The sequence below is a fragment of the Odocoileus virginianus genome, unplaced genomic scaffold (genome assembly GCF_023699985.2).
Source record: "Odocoileus virginianus isolate 20LAN1187 ecotype Illinois unplaced genomic scaffold, Ovbor_1.2 Unplaced_Contig_9, whole genome shotgun sequence".
NCBI classification, from domain to species: Eukaryota; Metazoa; Chordata; class Mammalia; order Artiodactyla; family Cervidae; genus Odocoileus; species Odocoileus virginianus.
Window position 1 is genome coordinate 882,175 of NW_027224326.1, and position 24,203 is coordinate 906,377.

Consider the following 24,203-nt stretch of genomic DNA (forward strand, 5'->3'; position numbering starts at 1 on the left):
ACATTTATTGGAAGAACTGATGCTGAAGGTGAAGCCCTAATACTCTGGCTACCTGATGCAATAAGCCAACTCATTGGAAAAAACTCTGATGCTGGGAAAGATTGAGGGCAGAAGAAGGGGTGACAGAGGATGAGATGGTTGGATAGCATCACCAACTCAATGGACATGAGTTTGAGCAAACTCTGGGAGACAGTGAAGGACAGGGAAGCCTGGTGTGCTGTAGTCCATGAAGTCACAAAGAGTTGGACAGGACTTAGCAACTGAACGAAACAAAAATCCTCTTTGATCTACCTCCTACAGTAATGAAAGTTTAAAAATGGGATTTAATTGAACTTAAAAGCTTTTATCAGCAACTATTCAGTCACTATGGCATGTCCAACTCTTTGGCGATTCCACAGACTGTAACCCACCAGGCTCCTCTGGCCATAGGATTTCCCAGGCAAGAATACTGGAATGGGTTGCCATTTCCTTCTCCAGGGGATCTTCCTGACCCAGGGATGAATCCACATCTCCTGCATTGGCAAGCAGATTCTTTACCACTGAGCCACCAGGGAAGCCCCATGCATAGCAAGGAAACTCTGAACAAGGTGAAGACAACCCCCAGAAAGGCAGAAAAGAGTTATTGCAAATGTAACAACTGACAAAGGATTAATTTCCAAAATATACAAGCAGTTCATGTAGCTCAACAGCAGAAAAAACAAAAAACCCAATCAAAAAATGGGCAGAAGACCTAAAAACATTTCTCCAAAGAAGACATACAGATGGCTAAAAAACACATGAAAAGATGCTCAACATCACTCATTATTAGAGAAATGCAAATCAAAACTACAATGAGGTATCACCTCACACCAAGTCAGAATGGCCATCATCAAAAAAAATCTACAAACAATAAATGAGTGTGGAAAGAAAGAAACAATCTTGCACTGTTGGTGGGCATATAAACTGTTACAGCCACTATAGAGAACAGTATGGTGATTCCTTTAAAAACTAGGACTAAAACTACCATATAGCCCAGTAATTCCCACTACTGGGCATATACCCTAAGAAACCATAACTGAAGAAGGCACGTGCACCCCAATGTTCATCGCAGCACTATTTCTTATAGCCAGGACATGGAAGAAACCTCTGTCCATCAACAGAGGAATGGATAAAGAAGTTGTGGTACATATATATACAATGGAGTATTACTCAGCCATAAAAAGGAACAAATCTGAGTCAGTTCTAGTGAGGTGGATGAACCTAGAGCCTGTTGTACAGAGTGAAGTAAGCCAGAAAGAGAAAAGCAAATACTGTACGTTAATGCACATATATGTGAAATCTAGAAAACTGATACTGATAAACCTATATTCACGCAGGAACAGAGATGCAGACATAGAGAACAGGCTTGTGGACACACCAGGGGAAGGAGAGGTGGGACGAATTGAGAGAGTAGCACTGAAACATATACATTACCATATGTAAAACAGATAGCTAGTGGGAGTTGCTCTATGACACAGGAAGCTCACCACAATGCTCTGTGATAACCTAGAGGGGCAGGGTGGGGCTGGGGGGAGGCCAAGAGGGACGGACAAAAGCTAGCGGAGGTGATGGAATTCCAGTTGAGCTATTACAAATCCTGAAAGATGATGCTGTGAAAGTGCTGTACTCAATGTGCCAGCAAATTTGGAAAACTCAGCAGTGGCCACAGGACTGGAAAGTCAGTTTTCATTCCAATCCCAAAAAAAGGCAATGCCAAAGAATGCTCAAACTACTGCACAATTGCACTCATCTCACACACTAGTAAAGCGATGCTCAAAATTCTTCAAGCCAGGCTTCAGCAATACGTGAACCATGAACTTCCAGATGTTCAAGCTGGTTTTAGAAAACGCAGAGGAACCAGAAACCAAATTGCCAACATCCGCTGGATCATCAAAAAGGCAAGAGAGTTCCAGAAAAACATCTATTTCTGCTTTATTGACTATGCCAAAGCCTTTGACTGTGTGGATCACAATAAACTGTTGAAAATTCTGAAAGAGATGGGAATACCAGACCACCTGACCTGCCTCTTGAGAAACCTGTATGCAGGTCAGGAAGCAACAGTTAGAACTGGACATGGAACAATAGACTGGACATGGTTCCAAATAGGAAAAGGAGTACATCAAGGCTGTATACTGTCACCCTGCTTATTTAACTTATATGCAGAGTACATCATGAGAAATGCTGGGCTGGAAGAAGCACAAGCTGGAATCAAGATTGCCTGGAGAAATATCAATAACCTCAGATATGCAGATGACACCACCCTTATGGCAGAAAGTGAAGAGGAACTAAAAAGCCTCCTGATGAAAGTGAAAGAGGAGAGTGAAAAAGTTGGCTTTAAAGCTCAACATTCAGAAAACTAAGATCATGGCATCTGGTCCCATCACTTCATGGCAAATAGATGGGGAAACAGTGGAAACAGTGTCAGACTTTATCTTTTTGGGCTCCAAAATCACTGCAGATGGTGATTGCAGCCATGAAATTAAAAGACACTTACTCCTTGGAAAGAAAGTTATGACCAACCTAGACAGCGTATTAAAAAGCAGAGACATTACTTTGCCAACAAAGGTCCGTCTGGTCAAGGCTATGGTTTTTCCAGTGGTCATATATGGATGTGACAGTTGGACTGTGAAGAAAGCTGAGCATCAAAGAATTAATGCTTTTGAATTGTGATGTTGGAGAAGACTCTTTAGAGTCCCTTGGACTGCAAGGAGATCCAACCAGTCCATCCTAAAGGAGATCAGTCCTGGTTGTTCATTGGAAGGACTGATGCTGAAGCTGAAACCCCAATACTTTGGCCACCTCATGCGAAGAGTTGACTCATTAGAAAAGACCCTGATGCTGGGAGGGATTGGGGGCAGGAGGAGAAGGGGACGACAGAGGATGAGATGGCTGGATGGCATCACCGACTCGATGGACATGAGTTTGAGTAAACTCCAGGAGTTGGTGATGGACAGGGAGGCCTGGCGTGCTGCAATTCATGGGGTCGCAAAGAGTCGGACATGACTGAGAGACTGAACTAAACTGAACTGAGAAAAACTGAGTTATACTATCAATGAACTAGATCTAACTGACATTTAAAGAACACTTCGCCAACAATGGTGAAACACATCAACAGCAAAATAAACACTGTTTTTAAGCACATATGCAGACCATTCACAAAGAGAATACATTCTAAGATAAAAAACAAATCAAGAACTGAAATCATACAGAGTTTATTCTCTAAGCACAATGGTCAACTAAACTAGAAATCAGTACCAAAGATAAAAGAATGATGTCCAAAAATTTTGAAACTAAACAACACACTTAATGCATAGGGCAAAGAGCAATTCTCAAAACAAACCAGAGCTCAACAAAAATGAAAATATATCAAGATTTGTGGATCCAACTGAAGCACTACTTAGAGGAAAAATTATAGTATCAAATGCTTACATACTACAAAAGAACAAATGTCTAAAGTCAACAACCTAAGCTTTCTCCTGAACAAACTAAAAAAACAGTAAAGACACACCCAGGCAAACTGGAAGGGGAAATGGGACAAGCGAAGGAACCGATGAAACGGAAAGCAAAAGAACAGGGAAAATCAGTGAAGCTAAAAGCTAGTTCTTTGAAAAGATGAGCAAAATGGATAAACCTGTAATAAAAGTGGCAAAGAGAAAAGGCACAAATTACTCATACCAGGAATGAACGAGGATATCACTGCAGACCCCAAAACTTCAAAAGGTCAGTAAGAAAATGCTAACAAGGAAAATGTTACATACAGAAACGGGGTAACTTAGAATGGAGCAATGCCTGCAGCATCACAAACCAGGAACACTCACCGAAGAGGAAATAATTCGAACAATTCAATATTAAAAAACTGAGTCTGTGGTTAAAAATCTTTGGAAAAAGACATCTCCAGGGTCATATAAATTCATAGGAAAACATTTAAAAAGAAATGACACTAATTCTACTCAACCCATTCCAAAAAAACAGAACACTTGCCAATACTATGTATGAGACCAGTTTTACCCTGGTAAAAAGGCAAGAGAGTTGTTTTCTAAGAAAGCCACCAACTAGTATCTCTGAAGAGCACTGACAGAAAAACTCTCAACAGTGTATTAGCAAATCAAACCCAACAATATAAAAAAAGAAGACCAAGTGGAGATTATCTCAAAAACACAAGGTTCACCCAATATTAGAAAATCAATGCATTCCACTATATAAACAGACTAAAGAAGGAAAACACGATCATATCATTGAGAAGAAAAAGCATTTGACAAAGGACTACACATACAAGTCAAGTATATTTCTACATACTAGCAACAATTGACAGGAAATTAAAATTCTATAAAATACCAAGCTATCTACTCTGTACCTGGGCCGGCCCACAGGCAATCCCGACTATATGTTTGGTGTCCAGTCCAGGCAGTGCAGAGGGTTCTGGCTTGGTCACACGCAAGGTGTCAAAGTGCTGGCACTGGTCATTGCTCCCCCAGCTGTGGACCTCACTGTCCTCAGTCAGGGCCAGGCAGTGGGTGGACCCTGCAGCCACATCAATCACCTTCTTCCCTGGGGGGAAAGGAGGATGCAGATACAGCTTTATGCCTATGACTTGTGTTGCAATAAAGATATTTACTCTAGGCCACTCAGGTCAGAAGGCATTTAATGTCATTGCTTTAATATTATTCACAATTCATCTGCTTTATGTACATTATTAAAACCTCCGCTGTGTTTTACTAGCTACAATCTATTAAGACCTACAGCCTACAAATAAAATAATACTGTGAAATGAAAAGGATCTGTTCATTTTCCTCATCCTTGTTCAGAAAAAGACAACTATACTTTGAATTAACTAGAGATCATATTTTCTTATCCCAAAGTATAACCATGCAAAGCGTACTCCTTTTTAAAAGACTATGTTTTTGGAACAGTTATACGTTCACAGTGAAACTGAGGAGAAGGCACATATCTGTGATATACTCCTGATCCCAATGGACACTAAGTCTCTTCCCATTACTAATTATTCATTTTTTTTCACACAAGACATCCAGTTCTTCTGACATCATTTGTTGAAATGACAATCTTTGCTCCACTGTATTGCCTTTACTCCCCTGCCAAGGATCAGTTAACTACATTTATGTAGATCTATTTCCAAGCTCTCTCTTCTTTTCTCCTTTTCTCGTGATCGTACTTGGTGTTCAGTCACTCAGCCATGTCCGACTCTTTGCAACCCTTTGGACTGTAACCTGCCAGGCTCCTCTGTCCATGGGATTTTTCAGGCAAGAATGCTGGAGTGGGTTGCCATTTCCTCCTCCAGGGGATCTTCCAACCCAGGGATCGAACATGTGTCTCCTGGGTCTTCTGCACTGCAGGTAGACTCTTTACCTGCTGAGCCATCAGGAAAGCCCATAAAGATCATATTTTAGCCAATACCAAATTGTTCTGATCACTGCAGCTTTATAGTTAAGTCTTGAAGTTGAACAGTATAAGTCTTACAACTTGCTCTTCTCCTTTAATATTGTGTTGGCCATTTTGCCTCTCGATATAAACTTTAGACTCGGTTTGTTGATATTCAGAAAATAACTTTCTGGGATTTTGACTGGAATTGCATTAAATCTATAAATTACGTTGGAAAGAACTGACATCTTAACAATATTCAGTGTTCCTATCAATGAACTTAGAATATCTTTCCATTTAAAAAATTTTTTCTTTGATTTCATTCATCAGTTTTATAGCTTTCCTCATAGATCTCATATATATTTAGATTTATACTTATGTATTTCATTCTTAGGTTGTTAATGCAAACAGTATTGTATATTTAATTTCAAATTCTACTTGTTAGTTGCCAGTATGTAAGAAAGAAATTAACTTTGGCATATTAACCTTGTATGTCACAACCTTGTTAGTTCCAGGAGGGTCTTTTGGTCAATTCTTTCAAATTTTCAACATAAACAATCAAGTCATCTGTGAACAAAGTTTTATTTATTCTTTCTCAATCTGTACAGCTTTTATTTCCTTTTCTTGTTTTATTGCATTAGCTAAACTTCCAGTAATAATTTGGACAGAAAATGATGAAATGGAACATCCTTTCTCCATGACAACACCCAACCAGATGTCGCACAACAAATGCATCACAAGTTGAACAAATTGGGCTATGAAGTTTTGCCTCATCTGCCATATTCACCTGACCTCTTGCCAACCAACTACCACTTCTTCAAGCATCTCAACAACTTTTTGCAGGGAAAACACTTCCACAACCAGCAGGAGGCAGAAAATGCTTTCCAAGAGTTCGCTGAATCCCAAAGCATGGATTTTTATGCTACAGGAATAAACAAACTTATTTCTCATTGGCAAAAATGTGTTGATTGTAATGGTTCCTATTTTGATTAATAAAAATGTGTTTGAGCCTAGTTATAATGATTTAAAACTCATGGTCTGAAACCACAATTACGTTTGCATGAACCTAATAGTCTTTATCAAGTTGAAGAAGTTTCCTCTATTCCTAATTTATTGGTTTTTTTTTAATCACAAATGGGTAGTGAAATTTTGTCAAAAGCTTTTTTTGCACTTATTGATACAATCATGTGATTTTTCTTCTTTTGTCTGTCAACTTGATGGATTACATTAACTGATTTTCAACACTGAACCAGCCTTTCACATGTGTCTTGAGTTCATATATATATTTATTATTATATTTTTTTCTTTATATGTCACCCATCAATGGACACTACAGTTAGATACATGTCTTAGCTATTGTGAATAATGCTGCAATAAACATGTGGATGCAGATGTTTTTTTGAGTTAGTGACTTTGATATCCAGAAGTAGAACTGCTGGCAGTTCTATTTTTATTTTTTGAGGAACCTCCATACTGTTTTCCAGAGTGGCTCCACCAGTTTACAGTCCCACCAATAGGCACAAAGTTTCCCTTATCTCTACACCCTTGCCATCTCTTGTTATTTCTTGTCCTTTGATAACAGACATTCTGAGAGGTAAGAGGTGATATCTCAATGTTTTGAAATGTATTTCATTGATGATTAGTGATGTTGAACATCTTTTCATGTACCTGCTAGCCATAATATGTTTTCTTTGGAAAAAAGACTATTCAGATCTTTTTTTTTTTTTCTCTTGAGTTATATAAGATTTATATATTTTGAATATTAACTCCTTATCAAATATATGACTTACAAAAATTTCCAGCCATTTCATAGTTTGCCGTTTCATTTCTTTGATGGTTTCCTTTGCTAGACAGAAAGATTATTGATTTTAGATCTCTCTTATATATTTGAAGCTATAAATTTCCATCTAAGCTTTCACTGTATCCCACAAATTTTAACAAGTTGTATTTTCATTTAGTTTAAAATATTTTAAAATTTCTTTTGAGATGTCTTCATTGACCTATGTTTTATATGGAAGTAAACTATTTTATCTCTATGTATTTGGGGATTTTCCAGCTAACTTTCGTTATTGACTTCTGGTTAATTCCATTGTAGTCTGAGAGGAGATACTGATTTCTCTCCTTTTAAACTGTTAAGGTGTGTTTTATGGCCTGGTCTATCTTGGTGAAAGTCAAAGTATACTGCTTATTTAGAAAGTTTTCTAAAACAAAATCTTTTATTTTTCTCCAAAGTTAAATGATATAAATATAAAATATATTTTTCTATTTAATAGTGTTAGCGAAGTATTATAATTGTGCCTATTGGTATATTAAACATGACAAAAACATACTATGTCATGTTAAGAGGTCATGCTTAACATAAGGTCATGCTTGCAGACATATCAACATAAAAAGAATTCAGCCGAAAAAACTCTACTACTGTAAGAAAAACAATTCTATCCTAAGAGCCTCTCCTAAGAACAAATAACTATATCAACAATCACCTAAATACTCTCATAGTAAGCTATCCCTGTATCTAAATAATGGGGCTGAGGAACTTGATTTCATCTAGTAAATGAAGGGAATAAATAAACACAAAGGCAAATAAATAAACACAAAGGCAAATAAAATTTAAATACAGCTCCATAGTAAACAACCAACTGTATTAACTCTAGAACTTACCTCAGATACTTAGAAAATAATAAACACCATGTGAACACACAAAACTTCTAATCACCAAAGTATTAGCATGCTTTAAAATAAAAATGATGGGGAAATGAACTGGCAAGTCCCACTTAAAATTCTCACTTCTAAACTGAAAGCAAAAACATAAAGATGAACCCAAGTAAGTAACCCAGCAAACTGTGTTCTGTGTGCCAACTGCAGCGCAAGGCCCGTCTCTGAGAATCCACGTGCACTGGAACACGGGTCCGTTCGTTCTCCCACTGTCTGTGCTGCTTTAAGGCTACCGTAGCAAGGCTGAGTAGTTAGGAGAGACGGCATATGGCCCTCAAACCTAAAATCACACAGAGAGCCTGGTCCAATAACACAGCCTGCCCGCCTCACGCAGTGCAGCAAGAGCGCACTACAGGTCCCCCTTGATGCACTCATCACCAGCCTCTCCCCTACTTCTGAGGGTATTTGCAAAGCACGCCACGCCTGGGCTCTCATCCCTCCTGTCTACTGAGAATGCATACCAGACACCTTGAAACCAAACAGAGAGGATTCACCCAGCAAGGATCAGTCCAAACAAGACCACTCCAGGCTGACCCAATCCTGTCTCCCTTTGTGCTACATACATATCCATAGTCTTAGCAAGATCTGCAGGATAACTACAGATGACCTCACCAAACAGAAGCTAATCTCACTGAAGCCGATTTAATGAGTAATGAAATGAGTACTTACCCCCCACACACACACACAGACAAACCTCTCCAATAAAACAGAAAAAACAAACAAAAAAGAACTCTCCAATATTGGTAAAATTTAAAGTTTCAAATTAAACTTGCTGAGAATTCTAGGTCACTTTTCAATATAGACAAATCACTTTCCATCTATTATCTATACCTATTAAAATGTGGGTAAAAGCTTCTAATTTTATGGGTCATTCATGGAATGTCAGGTAAAGGAAAATACCTGCAAACTTTAAAAGATTACTGAAGAAAACTCCTCAAACGGTTTTAAAAGTTTACATTTTGCACTCACCTTGCAATCCTTCCAAGAGTTTGGGATAACGGACATGTTCCTCTGTTCCATGCCCAAGTCTCTGGTTGTCACCTTTTCCCCATGAATAGACTTGGCCATCTTTTGTCAAGGCAATAGAAAATTGACTTCCACATCGGACTTTGACAACATCCAAGTCTTGTAGCTTTTCAATCAGCTTTGGCGTTTTGCAGCCATCACTACCACCTCTGCCCAATTTCCCATAGTCACCATCTCCCCAGGACCACACTTGACCTAAAAAGTACAAATTAACTGAGTAAAAATAGCTATACATCTAAATAAGCCTTTTAAATGTCTGAAAATAATCAATATAGCCAAAAACACACAAAAATCTAGATCACTAATGTATACAGTTGACACAAATGAAATCTAGTTTCTCTCTCAGGTTGTTACAGAAGCAATTAAGAAATGGAGAGACTTCCCTGGTAGTTAAGAATCTACCTTCCAGTGCAGGGGACAGAGTTCAGTCCTGGCTGGGGAACTGAGATCCCATATACCTCAGGGGAACTAAGCCTGGGCTCGGCAACTACTGGGCCCACACACCTCCACTTAGAAAAGGTCTCATGCCACAATAAAGGACCCCACGCCGCAACGAAGACCTGACTTGGCCAAAAAAATTAAAAACTTTAAAAGACAGTTACGAAGTGGAAACCCGACTTTTCATTTTGTTTCAACTGAATGAATAGTAAAGTTCTGTGTGTGCTAAGTCACTTCAGTCCTGTCCGGCTCTTTGCAATCCTATGGACTGCAGCCCTCCAGGCTCCTCTGTCCATGGGAGTGCTCAGCAAGAATACTGAAGGTACTGAAGGGGGCTGCCATGCTCCTCCAGGTATCTCCTGGACCCAGGGATTGAGCCAGGGTCTCCTGCACTGGCAGGTGGGCTCTTTACTACTACTGCCACCTGGGGGAGCAATAACGTCCTAACCCTTACTAGTCTGGCTTCATGAGACAGCTTTCACCAAGTACTAAACACGGAGCAAAAGCTCTAGTGCCTCCATAAACACAGTAACTGGACCCACGGCATACTGCACGCCATTCTCAGGCCTGCCTGTACACAGTTCTTGATCCGCTGACCACATGTCAAACATACAACACTATTTATTCCCAGTAAAAATTTTAGTGCAATTTAATTAAATATTACATAAAGAGATAAAATAAAGTTGCTCTCTGTGGGAGGGCAAGGCTGACAGGCTCCCAACTAATACTGAGAGACAGACCCCACAATTCAAAGGACAGACTCCCACAATACCGAAAGACAAATACCGTTTAAAAAATGAATATTGGGAATTCCCTGGCAGTCCAGTGGTTAGGACTCTGCACTCTCACTGCTGAGGGCCCAGGTTCAATCCCTGGTCAGGGAACTAAAAACCCCACAAGCCACACAGTGCAGTGAAAAAAAAAGAAAAAAATCAACATCAACCTGGTAAGTATGTCCACAAAAAGTGTCACAGGAGTACAATCTCACTAATGAACACAAATACAAAACTGAAATTAAAAGCAAGTATCATACTGTGAATACACAAAGACTAACAATAAGCTGGATTTACCACAGAGAATCAAGGATGGCTCAACATGAGGAAAAGTAATCATAATAACAGAAATATTACATGAATTACTCCATTTATTTTCATTTCTTTGTTAAAAATAAAGTGCCCAAATAGGAAGGATGGCTCTGGGCAATGGAAACTACAAGTCCCATAACATCTCTACCTTTCCCAAAGACACAGAGGTGCATGTGCACTGAAGCCTCCAAAGCTCACTCCCTCTAGGGAAGTGGCCCCCCTCCTCCTGAGAGCCCTCCCAAGGCGGCGCGTGCCCCACATACCATTCTCTGTCACGGCCAGGGTCTGAGCATCACCACTTCCACACGCCACATCAATGACCTTCAGTCCTTTGAGCCCAGCAACCAGCATGGGGATGGCCTCATCTTCACTGGAGCCTTCAAACAGACGGGACTATTGTTACTGCACGGATCTGAGAAAGCAGCAGCCTCACGCAGCACGCCCAGGCGGGCCCAGAGTAGACATACCGTGGCCCAGTCGGCCATAGTTCCCCCTGCCCCAGGTGTAGAGCTCCCCTTCAGCTGTGATGGCCGCGCTGTACGTGCTTCCACACGCAATGTGCACCACGTGCTTCCCGGCCTGCTTTCCAGAGAAAGCAGAGATCACCTTAGGCTCCTCAAGAGGCCTGTGGAGACAACAGGAACAAACATGAATGCACTTCTGAGCCCTTCCTACTAGTGACACTCCGGGGAATAAACTGGGGCATCAAGATAACTTTGCCTTTCAGGCGTCTTATGAAATAACTAAGAAATACAGAATTTAAACACTGGCGTGAATTTTTGTTAAGTGGGCACCTAAGGCCAAGCGTCACACCCAGCATGCCGTTAAAGACACAGGTGATCAAGCCCACGGCAGCTCTGGTCAGAGTGGTCTGAACAGCGGCCTGTTCACAGATAGCACACGTGCAGCAACACGGAGCTGCACTGAGCGCCACAGCCAGAAACAGACACTCCCAAGTGGCAAAAACCAGCAGCCAGAGGTGGGGGCAGCGAGTGGTGGCAGAACGGCCCAGAGAAGCCAGGGGTGGGGTGCTAACAGCAGCACTCTGTATCTCAGTCACAGTGGCTCCCAGCCTCAGGCGTTTGTGAAGCTCACCAAACTGTACGTGGAAAGCTGGTGAATTTGTAAATCTCATGCACATGACTGAAATTTATATATATTTGTTAAAACAAACAGGGAAGAAATGATGGGCAAGGTTTACTAATCACATTGCAATCTACATTTCACAAACCAAAAGTAGGAAGCAGCAAGGATTAACTGGGTAGAAGAGACCACTAGCTGATTCACTTTCAAAATTAACAAATGCCCAATGCTTATAATCTAAAATATGATCAGTAACACTCATTCTAGCCTCTCCAAAGACACAGCTCACTTATTCTGTGACACACTATTCTGCAAAATAAGCACACAGGAGGAGGGGCACACACGGGAAGAGGAAGAAATGAATTGCTCCAGAACCACCTCCCCATTCAGCTCGTTCCGACTCCCCACCCCAAAGCCTCACTGCAGCTTCGGCACCATTCCACCTTCTTTCCCTCAACCCCTCAGACAGCAGACAAGTTAGTCAACTAGCACTTACTCTCAGCTGAGTGTGATTTAGTTACAAACTATTTTATGCATGGTAATTATACTCAACATTTAAAAAGTAAAAAAGACTAATGCCTCCAACCCAAACTTCAACCCTTTCAAGTCCTGTGAGCCCCAAGCCAATCCCTGCCTCCCTGTTAACCTAAGATTAACAATAATTCTAAATTCTGTACTTGTAATTCCTTCTCTTCACTATCATTTTACTAGATTTGTCTGAAAGTCCTACAACAGTGTCAAGTTCATGACATCAAGTCTGCTGAATGCTAACACCCACAGGGCATGACTCTTTTTTCACAATTTGACATCCTGGAGATGTCACGTCCACCCAGTGAGAATGGGCCAGTCTCCTCTCAACTGTGCTGCTGCCCACTCCCTGCTCATGGCTCTGACAGCCCTGAAATGGGGTGCATCTTCAAACTCAACCTAAAACCAGTGTTTTCTCAACCAACCTCCACTCACAACAGTAACATGAAAGGGTTCCTGTGATTCCAAGGCAGCTGTCAGAACTGTTTATTTTCACGACTCCACATTTAGAACAACGATTCTCTTTTGTTTCTGGTCTCTTACAATAATCAAAATAACACATTAGAAAACTTGATTTTTGTAGCTGTGAAAATGATAGTATGGCTCAAGGAAATGAGGACATTATCTGATAGAGATGTGCTGAGGTAATAAATGAAGGAAGAGTGTGGAATTCAATTTAGAAAACTCTGCAGCATGTGTGTCAACAGGAGTAGCAAAAGCCGGGGGAGCAGAACAACAGGAAGGCCCACTGCCGTCACCATCTATGCAGTGTGCAGAGCTCCCACCGGGTCACAGGGGCGGGTCCATCCTGGGGGGCAGCCCTCTCCACCGCAGCCCTGCACGTCTGAGCAGCTGCAAAGCCCTCAGCACACTTTCCTTTGCCACCTTATTTTCGTCACAGCAACACAAAAGAAGAGCATATCAGGCAGAGGAACAGGGTGCACATACACAGTGTCTCCATGGCCCAGGCGTCCGCCGTCCCCGCAGCCCCAGGAGTACACCTCTCCAGTGGCTGCCAAGGCCAGGTAGTGGTGACCGTCTGAATGGGCAGCAATTTTTACAATGTTTCTGGAAGCAAGCCCCTGGACCAACTGTGGGGCCTAAAAAAGGTAAAAACAGAAAGAAAATTGGTAAGCAATCCAAGGACAAGAAAACTGCATGACTTGCCTCCCTCGTGTATCTTACCTTAACAAACCCCACTCAGACTAAACCTCTCTGGGGGTTGTCCAGCGGCCTGCCAGCACTACAGAACAGCACGAGGCAGGTGCCACCGTGGGCCCCATGGCAGGTCTGGACCACTCTTGCACAGGGAGACGTGCAACTACAGGTGAAGAGCGCCCACCTGCCACCATCCCCATGAGCTCCCCATCTGTTACTTCCTGGTCCCAAAGTGAAATGACTTTACAGTTTATAAATGGGAATAGTAGTTGACAATAACTGACACTGTAAGGAGTCCCTGAGCTGAAGAACTAAGAAATTCTGCCCCCAAATCTTGACAATAATGATTATAATCAAGACTTTTAAATACAATTAATAATATACAATGAGCAGATGCTTATAACCCTTCAGAAATCAACTAACATAAAGAAAGACAAGATATGTAGTGTAAACAGCAGAGAGCCCCCTCCACCAACCCACCCCAGGACCTACAAGAGTGTCACTGTTGTAGGCTTGCGTGTATACACGGCCATTCCTCGACAAAATCAGGAAGCGCTTCTCTGCACAGGCGATCTGCATGACCCCCAGGTTGGCAAGGCCTTCACATTGAATGGGACCGATCACATTGGCATAGTATTTCCATCCTATTAACCCCCATCCTATGACTTCTTGTAATGATCCCTGTCAAATAATGAAGTAAGTAAATATTTTCTTCATATCAGCAAGAAAATTTCCTTCTTAGAAAAAAATTAAGAATAATTCATGAAAGGAGTAACAAACAGATCTAATAAGATAAAAATTAAGCAAGTAAAGAAGGAAGCTGATTCAAAACATCAAAATAACTCAGAACACCCCATACAGCCTCAGTCAGCAGGTAAAATAAGTAACTGGACAGGTTACTTTTCCAGAGCATTTCATTTAACAGAGCACATTAAAAAGTAGCACAAGTAGATCTTAAATATATTTTAAAATGCTCAAAACATGAAGTTACCACTCTGCCATAACAGGTAGGGACCCAAAGGCCTCAGCAAGCCTGGAGACAAGCATCCCTGCTGTTAGTGGGGTTAAAGGAGTCAAGCCGCATGACAGAAATTGGGGGACAATCAGCTCCCATGTCTACCACACTGGGTACATCACAGCTGCACACGTGTGCACCTGCGTGTACACACAGAGGAGAACAAAGGTGCCGGGGCAGCCATCGCAATACCACCTAAGCAGCAAACTCCTGGCAACACGAGTTCACCAACAGGAAACTGACTTTAAAGAATCATGACACAGCCACACATGGACCACTAAGCTGTTTCTAACAATAAAGTGAGAAGCTCTTCACTTACATAGAGAGCTCTTCCATACCCTGATTAGTGGAAAGACGCGTTACATACAGAAGGGCTATAATATACTACCACTGAGAGAACACTGAAAGCACACATAAAGACCAGAAAAGTGAGGAGCAACAGGTGGAAAACCAGGTGAGACAAGGCAGAGACAGAGGAAGTCTCAATGTATCCTTGCATTTAGTTTTTACTTTTGAACCATGTAAATGCATTACTTATTTGGAAAACATAAATTACTATAATTTATAGTAAATTAAATTACTATAAATTATAGTGATTATAAATACTATATATAAAATACTATATAATGCTATATATAAATATATATATAACAGTAAATTAAATTACTATAAATTATAGTAATTATAAATTATATATAAAATACTATATATACTATATATAAATATATATATATATAAATACTATACAAATACTATATATAAAAACTATAGTAATTATAAATTACTATAAAATAAAATAAATACTATTCAAATTAAAGTTAGACAGAATTCCCTGGTAGTCCAGTGAACAAGACTCTACACTCTCACTGCCAGTGATCCAGATTCAATACCTGGTCTGGGAACTAAGATCCTACAAACCTCATGACGCAGTCCCCACCTTCTCCCCAAAATTAAGAGTCAGAAAAATCTGCACTTTGCTGTACAGGAGAAACTGACACATGCTGCGAATCAACTACACGCCAATAAAAGTTAATTTTAAAAGTACTTGTACTATCAAGAACAAAGCTTAAAAACTCCAGATTAAAATCAGGGTTCTTTCTGTGACCTCCACAAAGTGCACTCCAAACGCAGCCTTCTCATCCATACAACGGGACAACATTGCAATGATCAGGTGTGACTGTATGAGATTCTCGGTGAGCCTGTGTCAGCAGGCCCTCACACACACTATGCTCCTCCTAAGGAAGAGCATACGGCATACAGCATACGGCTGTGTGAACACAGGAGACCTCTCTGGGGACACGTCTCCTGAGTCTGGAACCTGGGATGGGTCCTAAACCCCTATGTGCGTCAGTCTGCTCACTGTGACAGCTCATGACTGACACCTTCAAGTGCACACATTCAAAAGCAGAAAGCAAACTCCACCCCAGCCCCAGAGAAAGTGAGTCTCCACACAGGCACAGAATGAGACTCTAGGAACAAATACACAAAGAATGAACCTTGCTCCCACACTTACCTTATGAGACGTCGGAGAGCTACAGAGGGGTGGCATACAAGGGGTGGCCAGGCGGTCTAAGTGCGCCATGACAACAACTGCAGTCTGTCGTAAGTCTATAGCAAGCTCGTTGTCTTGTGGGAGAGTAAGGTACCTCAGGAAACTCTCGTTGGGGCTCAGAGGGCCAGACAGAAGCTAAAGAAGAAAAGCAAAAAAACAGCTTCAGAGGTGGTGGGGAAAATTAAAGCAACACAAGCAGTCTCTCACCACTCTGCATGTTTTGATACCCTCGGTCAGACAGCACCTGTAAAGCTCTCCCTCTCTGGCTACCACAGCAGCAGCAGCGCTGACGCACTCACTGCACACGGAGGTGCCCACACATCCACACACCCATCACCCGTGTGCCAGCTCCACACAGGTCAGGGACACAGCCCCATCCTCCTCAGGTTCACCATCCCAAGGACCTTCGGAGGAAAGCAGAGCCATCTACCTGGGGACAAGAGCACTGTACCTCAACTTGGCTTTGAAATCTGAGAACAACCACCATTATTTTCAGCTAAAGCTTGCCCACTCATCAGAAAAATAACAATTTCATTTGGACATTAATAATTCTAATTCTGCTAACACCAGAACAACCTTATCATCAAAGACTGTAAAGTAACAGAATAATTAGGCTGGAACTTCGTACCGGAACTGCTAAGTTTTTCCAGAAAAGACTTAACAAACTCAAACTTATACCTTTGAAAACCAGCAGTCCCAGGGGTTCGGACCGAGGCAGGCCTGCTCTGCCACTAACCTGTTCCCTAGGACCAAACACAGTGATGGCTGAGGTAACGTTTTCTGCATGGTGCCCCACGCTCAGGAAGGGCCAACAAAGTGAGTCACTATTTTCAATGCTGTGTTTCTAAATATGTGTATTTCAGACCCGGCTCCATGCTGCCAAAGTAGGAGTTTGCAGGGTAAAGGAGGTGAGCTCCACAAGTGGCATATGAAGGAGGACAGAGCAGGAAGACAAGGTTAGCCTAGTGCCCCTGGGAGGGGCAAAACCAATCCACAGTAACTGCTCTCAACAGACAGAGTGAGGCACTGTTGCTCCTTCCCTCTCTAGCAGAGCCTAGCCTCCCTGCCCCACTGCCCATGGCATTGCTGCAAGTACCATCAGAACAAACCTGACTCTCACACTTTTTCCTGAAATAGCATCAGGATTTTTAACACATCTTTATACTGCTACCATTAATATCTTGCTCCCACATGGAGTTGAGCATGCCTTCTTTACACCCTCCACAGCCCCATCATAGCCAACGCACAACACAAGTGGTTGCTGGGAACACACAGCACTAAACATACAAACTCAAAGGGCTCAATGCCTCGTGCAGCAGAAAGAAAACTCCGTGGCCACAAGGCAGGCGCAGAGAGATCTCTCTGAAAGCACAAACTGATGTATCTCAAGAAGCATGCTCCTAATACACAATCCAGAACAACACAAAGGGCCCGGCATCTATGAAACACAGCTGGCTCTGATCCCTCGAATGTGCTGCATGAATCGAATGTGACCATGGCAAGTTCTGCTGCATCAACTGTGACCCAACCATGACCTCCCATACCTATCTCACACCTGACTCACTATTGTAACTGCCAAAAACACACTACCCCCAGAGAAGCAACTACTATCACAGATATGTGCTCTGGGCTTGTTTATAAAAGGTTAAATCCTTCAGGATAAGCAAAATGAAGACAGCTATTTAGCTGCGAAGTCTCAAGATGGTACCTACATGAATGTCACCCTCGGCATAGGGGGCATCTTTACTGCAGACGATACTCCGGAATCTCTGCAGCAAAGGCAGCAGCGGGGCGCTGGTGCCCTGGGCAGACCGCTCATTGTCAGTTTCCTGCGTCCCACTGTCCCACAGTTGAAGTAACAACAGGATAGCAGATAACATTTGACTGGAAGAGAAAATATCCTTATGCTCTAGTAAAAACAGATTAATTTTTTTGGCCATGGTCTATAAAAAATAAAAGTAGATAGCTAAATAAAATTGAAGAAGAAAAAAAAAGAAAAAAAGAAAAATTAAATAAATAAAATAAAATTGAAGAAATACTTTAAATATGAAAGGAAACTAAAACAAGGCCATGAAAAGTGAAAACAAATCTAGGCAGTAAAATCGCTAAACAGTTCAAGATTTTAGCACAAGACATCCATCTTCTGTGGATAACAAATATAAAACCAGTTAGGAAGTTCAAACAATACTTTCTACAGGGAATTTCTAGGACCTTAAATTAATGGAATAAAAATAACAATTTGAAGAAAATTCAGAGAGAGAGAGGAAAAAAAAACAAACCGTTCTGGACTACTAGAAAGTTGATCATAAAAAGGAAGCGAAGGAAACTTAAGTGTAGCCAGATCTGAAAGAAGGGTCCTGGGACATGGTTCTTTGATCACAGATCCTCACACATTTGCTGCAATCACAAATAGTTCAAGGAAATGCAATAGCTGCTCGATACAGAGGTGTTTCCCAACCACACTTCCAGTCTGCGGCACGGCTCACCTCAGCGCGCCTCTCTGCACAGCCAGTTCTAGCAGGATGGCCAGGGCCAGGTGCTGGTCCTGCAGGGGGATGCTTCCCGGCCCTTTGGTTCCAGGCGTTCCATGAACATCCCTGAAAGGACAGCAGAGGATGCGGCAACAAAGTGACAACAGAGCTTAAAGAGAATGTGCTTAAAATAAGCATGCTCTTAACGTTAAACTAATTATATTCCCTCTCCCATGAAGACGTGTTTTTAGTATTTAGAATCAAGTTTCTGAGACTTGCTTACTCAAATTTAATCAGATACTCTAAAGGAGACAATTAACTTGTAAAGACAAATTTTATTACAAGTATTGACCGAGATACTATAGGATGATTACATTAGAAGACATTTCAAGTTGCTATAGCATAAAACTACTTATTATTCAAATCATGAGTAGAAAAATGTTTAGACATGTTTCTAGTTTCAGTGACGTGTAAGGCTATTACAGTATCAACATTCATCTACACAACTGGAGAAGAATCCATTTATAAAACCATTTGAATATCTATAGGCAAAATGTCAGTTTATTTTTATTTCTGACCAAAGAAACTTTCCCTTGTTCTCCAAAAATAAGTAAGTCTTCTTAACCCAAGATGAGGGAGGGAGGATCTTCCAACATCACTACTACTGCTGAATTTTTAAAATCAATTCCAAGCCTGTTTTCAGGGCCTCCCAACCCTAAACTACATGGCAATGACATCAGAAACTCTGAATAGCTAAACCTACAGTCCACTGGCATGGAGACCAGAGGTGTCTTCCTGCTGCAAGGGACACAGCAGGTGAGAGAATGAGAACAAACTCTCCTCCCCTGTCTCTGCTGTTTAATTTTGTACTGAGTATACATATTTTCCTTAAACTTAAAAACTGTTAATAAAAATGCATAGCACCTAAGACCAGAGTTCATGGATTTCCATAAAGAAAAATGATTTACATTCATATCTTTTCACACTAAGAAGACCCTACACTTCATTCTGAATCAGTTGTTTAGTCCCACATCGTCTATTAAGACAATACCCACCACTCACAATGGTGGCACCCGCATTCACTGAGAGATGCATAACAGGTGCTCAAACACTTTAGGAAATACTGATATCCAAATCATAAAATTTCTGAAAAAAATAAGTAACAAAAGCATGATTCATCTTCCACTCCATTCAGTATGACAGCCTACTAGGTGCAATCAAAATTTCGAAAGTCAAACATTTGAAAAGCTGAGAACCAAAGATCTGGAATCACAGAGCTGAGGGTATGCAGGAAACATGCCAGGAATCAATCTACTGAGTTTCTTATCTCTAAACAGAAGGAGAGACAAGACTCTGAAGCAGGCTGGAACCATTCACACAGTAAGATATGAAAAGGAAGAACTCACCCAGTCACGACGGACCTGAGGAACCGGGTTGCTCTTTCTACCACCTCCAGCCACACAGAGGATACGGTGCTCTCATCAAAGAGGGAGGCCTCGGGCAGGGCTCTCAGAGCATCCAGAGACTCCTGCAACAGCTCACTGCAGAGGTCCGCGTCCTCCCCTGGGCACACACACACATACAGCAGATGAGGCTGTCCATCTCCCGGCAGCACACACACCGAGCACTCCCCACTCTCCCAGGTGGGTTTTCTAGTCCCAGAGTGAGAGAATGACACTGGCACATTTTCTATTTCCCACTTTCCTCTCAACTAGAAACCCCAAGTACTCAGATATTAAAAGTTAACAGTTACTCCAAAGTGTTCTTTATTTTATGACTCTTATAATGGGTACTTCTATTTTCTGGTTCTCCCAGAAAATAAATCATTACTGAGGCACTGCAGTGGTTTACCTGGAATGTGTGTGTGCATACACACCTTTTTGGGCCTGAAAAGTCAAACAGACTATGAAGTCTCTCAATTTACCAACAAGGAAAATGAGGCATAGAGAGCACATAGACCATCCTAGGGGCATGGGTTGGCAGAAGCAAACAAAGAATCCATATCTCCTGATGTGGCAGGAAAGAGAACATGCTGGGCACATACCTGAGCGCCAGGCCCTGCGCAGAAATGCAAAGGCGAAGGAGAGAGCTGCCCTGGACCCCACTCTTGCCAGGCCTTCCACGCCTTTGCCTGCAGGCCGGGAACTGCAAACAACACACATGGGGTGGGAGGGAATGGGAACTGGTCAGTCAAGAGGCATGTGCAAATGCTAAAATAAAGTATGTAGTACAAAAGAATTTGTTCCAAAACGTGATCAGTGGGTTTCTTTAGATAAGGGGATCACAAACAACTTTTAGTTTGACACTTTAAAAACTTTTACCAAATGTCCTTTGTAAAGAAAAAGAAAATGTCCTTTGTAAAGAAAGATATTTACAAAGAATTTTAAATGACTTGCAAAAACACAAAATAATCTGAGGGAACTAATATTATTAGTTGGATAAACAGTAAGTACATAAAAGGGGAGAATAACCTCATGCAATAAAGAAAAGGCAGGAGAGAGGTGAGGCGCACACAGAAAACCACGCATCCAGGCCAGGAGTCTGCTCTGGCTCTCCCCAGCTTGGGTGAATGTGGCCGCCGGGTCTGCAGGCTTGTGCTCTTCTCCTGCATCCCACCTCCTGAGAGGGTACCCTCTCCTGAATGGAGTGCTTATCATTCTCGGGTGTCTCTTTAAGCTTTTTATTACTTACATATGTTCATTTAACAAGACATGGTTTCATTGTGCATCTATTAAGAAGTCATACAAACCAAAAAAATCACCCTTGAAAAAAAAAAAACAAGAAAACAAAAATGTGTGTACAGTATAAACTTAACCATAGGAAGCAATTTTATTTTCAACTTTATACTATTATGGTTTTTCTACCATGTATTTTATTCTTTCATAATCAGTTAGAAATGTTATTAAAAATGGGCAAGATATGGAATGATCTCCCCAAGACACAATATCAACAGAGGCAGCTGGTGTGCACAAGTCTATAAATCCTGACTAGAACGGAACATGTGCCTGGGGAGCTCTAAGGAAACACAAATAACTGAAATTAGCGGCTGCCTCCTACGAGGCAACTGGGTGCCCAGAAGACAGGAATAAGGAGATTTATACTGAATAACAATTGTAACCTTAAAAGATAAAGATGTATAGTAAGACATGTGGTCTTTAAAACAATAAATACACAGACGAAGTCAATTCAGATGAAATGGGAGGAGTACCCCACACAGGGAACCCTTTAAGAAATACATTCCAGGAGAAGCATGAATCTAGGGCTCTCCTGAGCCAATCGTGACCTTATCCACGGAAAAAGAGCCCAGCAGTCCTAAAGTGGCATGGTTTAAGAACTGCTAAATCTTCAACAAGTGGCTCTCTATTTTATAGATATTTAAGCAAACAGAAATAGAACAGTTTGGACACACCCCCATCTATACCAATCAACTATCCAACCCAGAGCTAGTTCTGTGAAAAAGGTAAAACTCACTACTATCCAAATAGGTTGAGAAATTAGGAAATCTATAAATATTTAGGAAATAACACTATATGTCTAACAAAATGGCTACAGTAAATAAGTGACAACACCACAAGCTGACAAGGATAGAAAAAAAAAAAAACCACTCACACTTGGCTGATGAGAATGTAAAATTGTACAGTTATTCTGCACATAGTATGAAAATGCCTTACAAACCCAAACCTAAGACCCAGCAACTACACTCTAAGTTATTTATCCCAGAGAAACTGAAACTTATGTTCACAGAAAAACCTGTAGAAAATATTCACAGCAACTTTATTCAAAATACTCTAAAATTATAAACAACTGAGATACCTTCAAAAGGTGAGTGGTTAAAAAAATACGGTACACCTATACACAGAATCCTGTTCAACAATGACGACACACGCATATACCTGGAAGAACCTCAAAGGAATAATACTGAGTGAAAAAGCCAACCTCATAAAGTTACATAACAGACATGAAAACAGCTATAAAAAAGGGTCCTTATCCTATACCCTGCCTGGGGCGGTTCTGACAGAAATCTACACCTGTAATAAAATCCCCTGGAAACACACACACACAGGACTGAGAGTGCCTAAAATGGGAAACATGAGTAACACAGGTAAAATGTATCCAAGTCAATATCCTAACTGTGATTCTGCCTTACAATTTCCACCTGGCTAACCCTGGGGAACCTGGGCGAAGGGTATAAGGAATCTTTCTGTATCATTTCTTACAACAAGTGAGTCCATAAAAGCATCTCTTATAATAAAAGAATGAGTAAATTACATTAAGAAGAAAAATATGAAGCATCTAAACTAGTTAAGCACTACTGCAATATGATAATTTCCTATCCAATACCAAAATTAAACAAAAAGAATATAATGTTCAGATCAGATTTTCAAATCTTGACATGCTGATCTAAACTTCTGACCGGTTTCTACTGCTACTGACAGAAAAGTGTCTTTAATGGGACAGATTACAGCATGGCCTGATATTTTATAAGCAAACTGGGAAAGCCATTCACCAAATTATATAAAACATACAAAAAGGGAAAGCAAGAATAAAATTTCAGAAAAAGAAAAAACAGACTACATTTTAAGTCTTAATTAAACTTTCCTTATTAAACAAACCAGACTGAGTTTTACATTTAGCTGTTATCAAGTTACTTTCTGAATTATATTATTACCTTTTTTTGTCTGCAGGAGGCAAAGAAATGTTGCTGCTTTTCCACTTAACTTTGACATTCTCCTGGAAAACAGTTCTATTCAAGGCAATGAAATATCGTTCCAAAACAATGAGCCTCTGCTTGAGTCTCAGAGCTGAAAGGGTGGTGGTCGCTGACTGGATGGCCAGAGCTTGCTGCTCTTTAACCAACACAGAAAGACACTCCTTCAATTCATTCACATCTAGAAAACAACATAAAATATCCAACCTCTGAATATCATAGGCACAGTTTGTTTTAAGGTTGATAGGTAATAAGAACAGGTAACACCTGAGTGCTTAATATGTGCCCAAATGATTTTAAGCACTTAACACACATTAGGTAATCCTCACAGGCACCACAGAGAGGTGGTACTGGGAGGGCATCCTATGGAGGAGGCAACTCAGCCCACTGTCCCCCAGACGCGTATGGGACACTGCCCTTCTGTAAACACGGTATCAGGTAAAACCGTTTTTGACACAACACTATGAAGTCAATACTTGTTAGCAATACATTTCCTAGATAGGAAGAAAAACCATATTCAGTATTTATGTTATGAAACCAAATTCATAATGAAAATGATGTTTCAATAAATTGCCCAGCATACAATACTCATGAAAGTTGATATATTTACTGGAATATTTCAGAGGAAGATGAAATTAACTAGTCAGAATGTGCTATGGATAAGGGGTATTTCATTATACTATTCCTTCCACTGTGTATGTTTGAAATTTTCCACACTTTAGGACTTTTTTTTTAGGTGCATAGAAGAAAGTTACATGAATGAAAATAATGAAAAGGACTCTTATCTAGCGATTAATCATAAAGCTACCTAAACTTGAACTATAAACTAAGTTACCTTCCGCCAACCCCTTATAACAGTACGTACCCAGTGGTGACCAAAGCGGCGGGGGTGGGGGGGGGAGGCTGTTCTTTCTGTTCTGTCTCTGATGCTGATTAGTTCTGAGGCTAAACCAATCAACACCCTGGTAGCTTTATATCCCAAGAGACAACAGCCACATACCTAGTGAATGTCCCTATATGGAAGACACTT

The 24,203-nt window shown here is 41.0% G+C and overlaps 1 protein-coding gene and 1 non-coding gene across 2 annotated transcripts in view; one reads left to right on the forward strand and one right to left on the reverse strand.

Annotated features, from left to right (window-relative positions):
- Positions 1-24,203, reverse strand: part of HERC2 (HECT and RLD domain containing E3 ubiquitin protein ligase 2) — a 242,558-nt gene that overhangs the window by 168,077 nt on the left and 50,278 nt on the right. The window contains 12 exon segments of the mRNA XM_070463934.1: positions 4,373-4,566; positions 9,079-9,330; positions 10,922-11,035; positions 11,126-11,283; positions 13,218-13,369; positions 13,920-14,108; positions 15,956-16,129; positions 17,707-17,878; positions 18,481-18,591; positions 19,872-20,028; positions 20,510-20,610; positions 23,135-23,354. Coding sequence (XP_070320035.1) covers positions 4,373-4,566; positions 9,079-9,330; positions 10,922-11,035; positions 11,126-11,283; positions 13,218-13,369; positions 13,920-14,108; positions 15,956-16,129; positions 17,707-17,878; positions 18,481-18,591; positions 19,872-20,028; positions 20,510-20,610; positions 23,135-23,354 — 1,994 coding nt within the window.
- Positions 10,385-10,457, forward strand: TRNAE-CUC (transfer RNA glutamic acid (anticodon CUC)). Its single transcript has one exon. It is a non-coding gene; the product is annotated as a tRNA-Glu (tRNA).